Below are 10,438 nucleotides of genomic sequence, written 5' to 3'. Positions count from 1 at the left end.
AACCCCTCTGTGGCCTTTGTTCCGTTCCAGACGACTACCAGACAACAAAGGCTATTGACTTAAGCATGACGCAACGGAAAGTTCCGGCAGTGACGTAGCGGAAAGTCCCACCAAAAGCAGAAGAAAAACCCAGTCACCACCTGCAGCAGGAACAGGCTGCTCTTTATGCAAGTTCCAGTGGAGTCTCGGACATCCAGGTAAGACTCAGACAAGTCTGGCGCCACTGACAGGTAACAAGGCAATCGGTGTCCCAAAACGTGACTTATAATCGTAACCAAAACCCCGCGAATCTAGTTGAATGTCTGAACGGGTTAGAATAGATTAGATTTAAACAGTAGGGTCATTCGCGGTTCTGGATAATCTCTACGTAACAAGGATAGCAGACTTGCCCCAGACAGGGTTCTGAATACCCGTGGGCTATTCAGAGAAAAGTTCTGCATAAAGCAGGGTTCTAGGTACAACAGTGGCCAGTCTAGTAGACTTCGCCAGCCAATGGTCCCTAAAATTCAGTAATATATCGGTAGTACTATTATTACCCTTGTCCTTTTGGCATTCCTGGCACAATAGTTTTCAAAGTGGCATAGTTACTTCCGCATTTGTTGCATTTCGCTGCCGTGTGTTGCGTTGCACGAGAAATACCCCCAAATTGTACCTAATAGTATACAGGATGTTATATAGATGGTACTGTATGTGCAGAACAACAATTGTTGTGCTCCGCAGCTAATTTTAACTCGCAGACTGGACTCCCTCTTTGGTCCTGCTGTAGTCCAATGTTTATTTTACGGCCAGAAACTGTGTCGGTACCTCTTTCACTTTCACCTCTCACTGAGGCATGTTGACATAACGTCAGAGTCGTAATACTGGAGCCACTGTCGATGTAAATAGTAATTTCTTGGAAGTTGTATCCGGGTGGGGACTTCCTGGTGCTGTTGTTTATTCGTAAGGACCTGGGATCATATCTGGCTTACATATATCTGATCCATTTTATTTCATTTGTAACGTATAGACTGTATAATGTTCTATCCAAGAGTCTAACAGTAGTCAAAAAATCTGTAATAGCATGTACTACCAAGCATTTCTAGGTCAGTTTTAAACATCATAGTCATTTTATCCCATGCCTCCTGTTTTGTGTGTGGGTCTGGGATTTGTGTGTTTCTTTTTTTTTTTTGTTCAATTATGTCCGCTTAGACTTTCTGATTGTACATTAAAAAAATACCGCATCAGACGGTAATTGCCCATTTCTTAACCCGAACCACTTAATACATTCTTTTGATACCATAATTACAAATAAATAATAATAGAACAAAATTGGTTGTGCAGAAATGTAATGACCGACTTGAAATTTAGATTTACCCAATACTCGTATTTCTTTGTCAACTGCAACACTTCTTTTTATGTTTACCTAAGGAAAACATATAATTGTTTTTGCTCAATTTCTTCTTCTTCTGTTCCAAACACTAACCTCTGACCTGGCCAATGGCCTCTTTGGTTGACGTCTGTCACCATAGTAACTGGAGTTGGGTTACATAATGTTGCTATTACATAGTGGGCATTTAGGCTCCTCTCACCATATACATGTACATGTATGTGAATGCATTTGAGTAAGAATTAACAGAGCAGACCATATCCGAAGGTAAACATTATGCATTTGCTTTGAAAATGTTACTTTTCAATTTTTTTTTGTAAATTCCCACCGACGAGTAAACAAAAGAAAACACTGCAATGTGTTTTCTTTTGACTAATGGCGCATTAATAAATCTCTCCCCAGGTGCACTTCTATAAAAGTTAATCAGAGCAAAGGCAGACATGTCTGAGACCAACAGGACTAGCTTAGCAGACAAGGTGCAGAACTTGGAGTTGTGCCTCAAGAGTCGCCACGGACAAGAAGTGAACTATGGGCGGGCACTTCGAGAAGCTATTATTGCCAATGATCACTTTACTGAGATAGAAGTCCTGAAAAGTCTTGGAGACCTGCATCTTCAGAAAGGCAAACTTGCTCGACATTCAGCAGAATTTGACAAGGCTTCTGCGCTCTATAGTGCTGCATTGATGCGTCTCAAAGATAAAAATATACTAAAAACACTTAATCACCGATCAAACTATATGAACAGACTCTCCATAAACCTATTCCAAGGGCACATTCCACAGTTTCAGTATTTCCTGCCAGGCTATTGGGGCACTGCTGATAGCAATATCATACGAGTGGCTGAAATCTGTGTCCAAATTGACCAAAAGGTAGCTAAACAAGACTTTCGGTCTGCTGAGGACACCTACACACATGAATTGGTAGCTGCCATCACAAAAGGAGACATCTTCGTGGAACAAGAGATACTAAAATCACTTGGCGATCTGTACCTCGCAGAGGGAAAGGAAACTTTCCAAAAAGCACAATTCATCAAGGCTGACACAATGTACAACAAGGCCCTGTTCATAGAGATTCTGCTCAAAGGTATGGGCCACGCAGCCCGGCCTGAGGTAGAAGAGACTTTGCAACATCGCATGAAGTACACGGAAAAGGTCTGGAGAACGAAAAGGGTGAGTGAAATTTCTTAAATTTTCTATCAAATCAAAAATCCAGATCTAAGATGTAATCCAAATTGATAAAACAACTCGATAAATTGCCCACAATAAGGCCGTCGTATCATTTGGATGATTTATTTTGCAAAACATAATGCCGTACCTCAAAGCATTCAATGTAAATGTATAAAATCACCTTTGGTCAAACTTCAACTTAAATGTAAGCATGCAATCCAGGTAGTTCTGAAGACAAAGCCTTCGATTTTTTACCAAAAAATGTAGACACATAAAACACAGAAAACTGTTTATTGGTATACGAACAATAAGTATTATTGATACATGTGATTGGATTTTGCAGCCGTTGACAGATACACCGAACAGAGCAGAAGGCAGGCAAAGCATAGAGCAAATACTGAAGAAACATTCAAAACCTGCCAGCCAGCGAGAAACAACAAGGAGGTAAGGATCTGCCACATTGTGACGGTACTGGGGGCAGCCATCACAGACACACACACACACACACACACACACACACATACACCACACTAAACACATACACATACACACACCACACTACACACACATACACACACATACATACATCACTCTACACACACACACCACACTACACACACACATACTCCACACTACACACACACAGCGCACACACACACACACATATACACCACACTACACACGCACACAATTACACACAAACCAGGACACACATCCATGTATTACGTAATATATTTACATGTACAAATACACACAAGCATATGATACACGCAAATGAATGTTTGCAAATATAGTTACCACATAATCTCTCTCTCAAACACACGAACACTATATACTCAACACTATATATTTCACAGACATGACATGCACACACACACACACACATACTTGAATGGAGGATATCTTGAAAGTTAGAAATAAATACCATAGATTGCAATAACCACCATTTGGTGCAACACACCGCCTTCCATTGAATGTAATCACATAAGCCACATCCAATATTTATCAAGAATCTTGTTTGTAGCAGCATCCGGGAAAGCAGAACAGAAGTAGCCGCTGCTGCTGTTGAGGACAATACAGACCCGGCCTGGTGAGAATTATTGTTATGGCTTCATCAACAGCACGTAGTGTTGTGGTGAAGACATATTGTTTTTCCTTACGTTTCTTTTGCCATTTCTGAAATGTTTATTTTCATACAGGCTTTGAAATGGTTTTATATGGGCTTTTGGGCTGTGTTATAGGATAGCAATGTGTGTTAACAGTGCACATATGTGTTGCCATCTTTTTTTAAACTGGACCATAACATAATGCGTGGTCACTAAATGAATTGATTCTTGATTAACTGGACGTAACATAATTTGGGATCACTATAGGAAGTCATTCTTAAAAAGGGGAAGCATTTGTTTTGTAAATTAAATATAGGACAAGGCTGAGTGCAGATGGGGGATAGGTCCATTTTGGTACGGGGGGTGTGCTCAAGCCACGGGGGATGTGGTAAAGCAAAAAGCTGCCTTTCTAGTTTGAAGAGATATTTCAGTCATCCTTTATCTAACGATATTTCATTGTATACGATTTCAGCCGACTTTGCATTTTGACAATGCATTTTCTAAGATGCCTAGTCTAACAATAATCTATGTTGTAACTTCAAAAGTACGCCTTGAGATACATAGTCAATATGTTAAAAGATCACGAAAGTTCTGTAATTTAAGCAAAGCAAAGACCTGGCCTGACTTCTGTTTTCTAGTCAGCATCAAGACTATCTGAACAAGGGGGACGCATCCCTTCTAACAAAAGACCTGGACTCGGCAGAGAAGCACTTTGCAGGTGCACTTAGGGTTGCACATGTAAAAGGTAAGAGAAAAACTCAGTAAAATTGTGCCCTATGACTTTTAGTCTACATATTGTCTACCTTGTTGTTTTAGCCTTTCTTTTCAAGTTGTTATTATTTAAAATTATTTTTTTCTGTTCAATTTGATCAAGGAGCTTTTATCACCTGAAAGCTCCTTGATTTGATATAGGATTTTGTCGATGTTTTGCAAATTTGTCAATCCTAGAAACCCACCGTGACCAAAACATGGCAATGCAAGTAACTAATTGGAGACTGGCTTAATTGTTTTTTCTGTATGTTTAGACCCCACAGCAAAGCAGTACCAGACGGAGGTGGAGCCCCTGTGCAAGCTGGGTGATGTCTACTGTAAGCGAGGCCAGAAGACAGGGGACGGGGGAGACTTCGTCAAAGCAGCAGCACTCTACAATGCAGCTGTAGTCAGGTCAAAAGACGAAGCTGTTAATGGTAAGATAAGAATAGCGATCATTAATACAGAAAAGGCGTTTGTTAGATATGCTTTGGGTATCCATGAATCTGTCACTCTAGACAACAGTTCAAAACACAAACAAATGCTGACGGAAATACGGGACCAGATCAAGCTGGAGATGGAAACCATTGACCAGCAGCTGGATCCCTATGTACATAGTGCAGATGACCCGTGTGTCAAAGAGACAGAGGCAAAGCGAGCTCAGGCCGTTAGGCTGTTGTTTGAAAGAATTGCATTAGGGAGGAAGGAGTTCATCGGTTTGCTTGTAGACGAGTGCATGAAAGTCATAGGCCACCCTCCTTGTAAGCATTCGCTTATGGGTTTGGGTTCTCAGGCCACAGGGCTAGTAACTCCATATTCAGACCTGGAGTTTGCCATTTTGGTAGAGGAAGAAAGTGAAGAGTCTCTTTTGTATTTCCGGAAACTCACCCATTACCTACACCTCAAGGTGGTTAATCTGGGAGAAACCATTCTCCCAGCACTAGGAATAAAATCCCTCAATGACTTTTACTCCGATAACCCCCTTGACAGTTGGTACCACGACTCAGTTACACCACGTGGGTTCGCATTTGACGGCTCCATGCCAAAAGCAAGCAAGACTCCCCTGGGGAGGCAGGGAACAAACACAGAACCAGCCAGTGAACTCATCCGTACGCCAGAAAACATGGCCTCAATGTTACAAAATGATGTCACACGGTATCTAAAAGAAGGATACCACCTTTCTACTGTCTTGAGAAACCCAAGCCTGATATCAGGGGACCAGAATTTGTTTGACACATACATGGGCATCACTGTTAAGATACTTCAAGCTGATGGGGGCAAAATGGCTATTCAACTGGCACAGGACACACTGATGGAAAACATTAAACGATTCAACGAGTTGGGAACAGTCACAGCACAGATTATGGACGTGAAAAAGGGACTGTATCGCTTCCCAGCTTTAGCAGTAGACTGCTTGGCACTGTCTTCAGGTGTCATGCCTACAACGGTTTGGAAGACAATAGACAAAATGAAGATGAACAAAGTTGTCAGTGCTAAAAATGCACATCATCTAGTTGTACTGGTTAGCATCTCAGCAGAACTCAGACTCAGAACGTACATTGCAAACGGTGGGCAGAAGGAAAACTTGTCAGCTTTGGCCTCTATGAAATCAGTGTTTGGTGAAAAGGAGTTGCCGGTACAGAGCAAGGATGAATCGCAACAAAATGCAGTGAAGCAGGTTTTCTATCTATCGAATGAAAAACAGTTATTCCGATACTACTACACTGCATTGCCCCTTAAAGCATTTCTGTCCAAATTGAAAGAAATGAAGATAGTCAACTCTGTACCTGAGTTGTACGATTCCTCCTCTGACATCCAAGCAAGGATGTACTTTGAGCTATGTGAATACAAGCAGGCCATCGAGCTTCTAGACAAGGCCTTAAGTGAGGATGTGGCCACTGATAGAACGATTCTCTTGCACTTGTTGGGAAAAGCTTGGCAAAAGCTTGGCGACCATCAGAAAGCGATTCGTTACCAAAAAGAAGCCCTAGATAGGACAAAGAAAATCTATGGGGATGGCGCAGCACACACTGATATCGCCAAGCTACTGTACTGCATTGGGTCAGTTTGTGAAAGGGCGAGTGACTACGAGGAAGCGGTCTCTTATTATGACCAGGCACTGCAGATGTTTTGGCAAGTATACGGTAGAAGTACCGCGCATAGTAATATTGCAACCACTCTTAACAGACTGGGGACACTTTGGGAAAGAATGGGAGATCCCAAGAAGGCAATCCATTATGCAACACAAGCACTGCAGATGGAGAAGACTATCTGCAGTCCGAATACCACACATCTTGACATTGCAATACCATTGAACACCCTTGGATGTGCCTTCCACAGTCTTGGTAATTACAGAAAATCGCTCGCCTATCTAGAACAGGCACTGCAGATGACAAGGAGTCTTTATGGCCAATATGCAGTTCATCCTAACATTGCTCTGTCACTTAGCATTTTAGGGAAGAACTGGCGTAAACTTGGAGATAGCAAGAGGGCTATCGTATACCTTGAACAGGCACTTCAGATGTGCAGGAATATCTATGGTGAGGATACAGCACATCCTGACATTGCCAATATATTTACTACAATGGGCATGGTATTGCATGACCTTGGTGAATATAGACGGGCAAGAAGTAACCATGATCAAGCACTGCAGATGTGCAAAAATGTTTACGGTCAGACAAAACCACACCCCGAAACTGCCACTGCATTAAACAACTTGGGGTTAATCTGGTACAATCTGGGTGATTACAAAAAAGCAATCAGCTACTATGACAAGGCATTACACATGTACAGGTGTGTCTATGGTGAGGGCAAAGCACATTTTAATATTGCCACATCTCTCAATAACCTGGGGCAAGTCTGGGATGCGATGGGGAATCACAAAAAAGGTATTGAGTACTTTGAACAGGCATTGGAAATGTGTCGTACTATCGTTGGTAAGGGTTCAGAGCATCCTCTTATTGCAGATATACATAACAACCTGGGGGAAGCCTGGAACAATTTGAATGGTTACACAAACGCGATCGCTCACTATGAAAGCGCTTTAAAAATGTACAGAAGTATCCATGGCCCAAGCAAAGCACACCCTGATATCGCTATGTCTCTGGGCACAGTCTGGGGTAACTGTTATGGTGATTACAGACAAGCTATTAGCTACCATGAGCAGGCACTGCATATGTACAGGAGTATCCATGGTCAGACTGCAACACATGCTAAGATTGCCACCTCGCTCAACAACCTAGGGGATGCCTGGATTCACTTAGGTGAAACCAGGAAAGGTATAAGATACTTTGAACAGGCTCTGAAGATGTATAGGAGTGGTCAGACTAAGGCGAATCAAAACGTAGCCACAGTGCTCTTTAATTTGGGGAAGGCCTGGATGGACCTTGGTGAGAACAGGAAATCAGTCGACTACCTCGAACAGGCACTGTTGTTGTACAGGGGAATTTACGGTCAGGCCACACCACATCCAGACGTTGCCCTCTTATTGGCGACCATGGCACGCGTCTGGCTCAACTTAGCTGATCGTAGGAAAGCTATCAGGCACCACGAACAGGCATTACAGATGTACAGGAGTATCCATGGTCAAATAACGCCACACCCTGACATCGCCAACATCCTCTCCGACCTAGGGGTAGCCTTGTGTGGTCTTGGTGATCACAAGACAGCAAAAAGCTACTTTGAAGAGGCACTGCAGATGTTCAGGCGTATACATGGCCAGAGTACAGCACATCCCAACATTGTCAACTTACTTACTAACATGGGGGCAAACATGGCCTTTCTTGGTTGTGAAACAGAAGCTTTGAGATTGTACGAAGAAGCGTCAATTATGACAGTGAAGCTTGAGCCATCAGACATAAGGAACTCATTAATGAAACAGATTGAAGAGAACCTGAAAATATAGAATATTTCCCCTCTACGCCAAAATACGTCAGACAAAATATAACAACCATGATCTGAAGTATCAAATGAATGTATGTTTATTTTTTAACTACTTAGTTATGTTGTATAGCTCATGGATCGTTTGAAATGAAAGCTTCTACATGGGATTTTTTGCCTTGACATTCCTTATTGTTTCATTTATAAGAATGTTAGAGAATGTAGAGTATTCCACATTTGGGTACCATGTATCAAAATATTTTGAGTCATTTAGAGAGTTTTCCGTTATGTGTAAATAATGTGCCTCACTTATTATGTGCAGATGCTTATTTACATCTATACTGTAACTTAACAAAGTTAAAAAGTAAATAGATATGTACATGGTCCTAAATAAAAAATAATAATAATATTTTTCTTTGGCATTGAAGCTTGAGCCATGAGACGGAAGGGACTCATTAATAAAAAAAATCCAAGACAGCCTGGAAAGATAGAATGTCTCCCCTTTATGTAAAAAGCTCAATGTATCTCTATGTAAAACTTAATCATGTAAAGCATGTATATTTAACAATATAAGCATTTTGTTATCTCGTGTAGCTCAGTCAGAGGGAAATCTACCTCGAATTTTTTTCTTCCCTTATTGTTTAATGTATGAGTAGTGTGTGTCCTACACCACAATACCACATGTATGCAGGCAGGCAAACAAACCAATACGTAAAGTATTTCACATTTATTTACCTGTTTAACATGTGTTTAATATAAACAAGTACTTAGGCCACACCAATTTAATTTCTTGGTTAACGGATTTTTCCAGAAAAATAATGGAGCGGGCGGGCGAAAAAAAAAATAAAAGCAGGCCTAGGTATCCTATTATGGCCCAAAATGGTACGGTAGGAGCCATGATGTCACCACACCAGGCTGGTTCAAAATTTAAACAATGAATTTTGAACTTTTAATGATACCATTGCATTGAAAGATGGAATAACTGTAACAAGTAGGATGAAAAGGACTGTTTTCAACTGTTCAGGGCAAAATATGAGCATTTTGCAGTTGATTCTGAATTTTTATTTTTATTTGCAAATCAGAAAAAATGAAGAGGCGATTCCGTTAACCAAGAAATTAAATTGGTGTGGCCTTAGTGTAAATAATTCGCCTGAGACATTATATACAGACATGTATAAGAAAAATGAACATATATGTAAAAACGTGTAATATAAGTCTTTTTCGTCAAGACCTTCTGGTGTTAAATACAAACCACATGCTTTTAAGCAAACGGTTGCATGCTACAGATTTTATCTATATTGCGTGGACTATGTATTTGTTTAAACACAAGCTTCGATAATTCGTTGCTTCGATGACATGCCAAGATTTATTTTTATCATCTCAATAATTCTGTTCCAAGGGCTAGCAGACTGGAATTCCCTCGGTTTTTCCAACTATTGCAAATATGCACACTTGTAAGACTGCAGTTAACAGTCATCTTGAAGACCGATCGTACCATACAGTGTATTTTTATAAGCATTATGTTACTAATGGCATATTCACGAGGAGGATAATGTGTAATGAAATATATTTGGCAGTAACATTTTAGTTCATTGATTGATTAATTGATTGATGTGATGTAGTTGATTGAGCTGAGCTCCATCGATTATACAACCTGCCTAAATGCCTAGGCCAGAACTGGCCCCTTGCACCTTTTCACTTTCTCCCTCCAGGCAGCACGTTCCTTCGCCTTCTGTTCTGCGACCTTGAGGGGCCATCCAGTGTCAGACACTATTTGGTCCCGCCATCTTTTGGGGGGTCTTCCTCTGGGTCTGGGATTATTAAAATCCTGATGGTAGGCCCGGTATACAAACGAGTCTGGGGGTCTCCTCTGTACATGGCCGAACCACTTCAGTCTTCTTTTACGGATGTTGTCAATAATTGTGCTCTCCACTTTAAGCATAGCGCGTATTTCCTCATTTCTTATATGGTCTCTCCTTGAGACCTTCAGGATAGCCCGTAGACATCTCATTTCAAATGCCAGTAAGAGTTGTTCATCAGTTTTTTTCAATGTCCACGTCTCACAGGCATATGTAGCTATTGGGAAAATAAGGGCATACAGCAGCTGGACTTTCAGGTCAGGATTATACAACGGAACACAGTAAATTTGATTTCAAAAGTTTGAACAGGAG

The 10,438-nt window shown here is 41.1% G+C and overlaps 1 protein-coding gene across 1 annotated transcript; it reads left to right on the top strand.

Annotated features, from left to right (window-relative positions):
- The first annotated feature begins 1,806 nt into the window (after nucleotides 1-1,806).
- Nucleotides 1,807-9,114, top strand: LOC109462519. Its single transcript, XM_019759071.1, has 5 exons — nucleotides 1,807-2,504; nucleotides 2,767-2,976; nucleotides 3,557-3,622; nucleotides 4,277-4,383; nucleotides 4,664-9,114. The coding sequence occupies exons 1-5, from the start codon at nucleotides 1,807-1,809 to the stop codon at nucleotides 8,290-8,292; spliced, it is 4,710 nt and encodes a 1,569-aa protein (XP_019614630.1). The 3' UTR covers nucleotides 8,293-9,114.
- The last annotated feature ends 1,324 nt before the right edge of the window (nucleotides 9,115-10,438 follow it).

This window comes from Branchiostoma belcheri, unplaced genomic scaffold (assembly GCF_001625305.1).
Source record: "Branchiostoma belcheri isolate BF01 breed outbred unplaced genomic scaffold, Haploidv18h27 scaffold118, whole genome shotgun sequence".
Taxonomy (NCBI): domain Eukaryota; kingdom Metazoa; phylum Chordata; class Leptocardii; order Amphioxiformes; family Branchiostomatidae; genus Branchiostoma; species Branchiostoma belcheri.
Note: the sequence above shows the minus strand (reverse complement) of the source record. Positions and strands in the feature narration are given on the sequence as shown.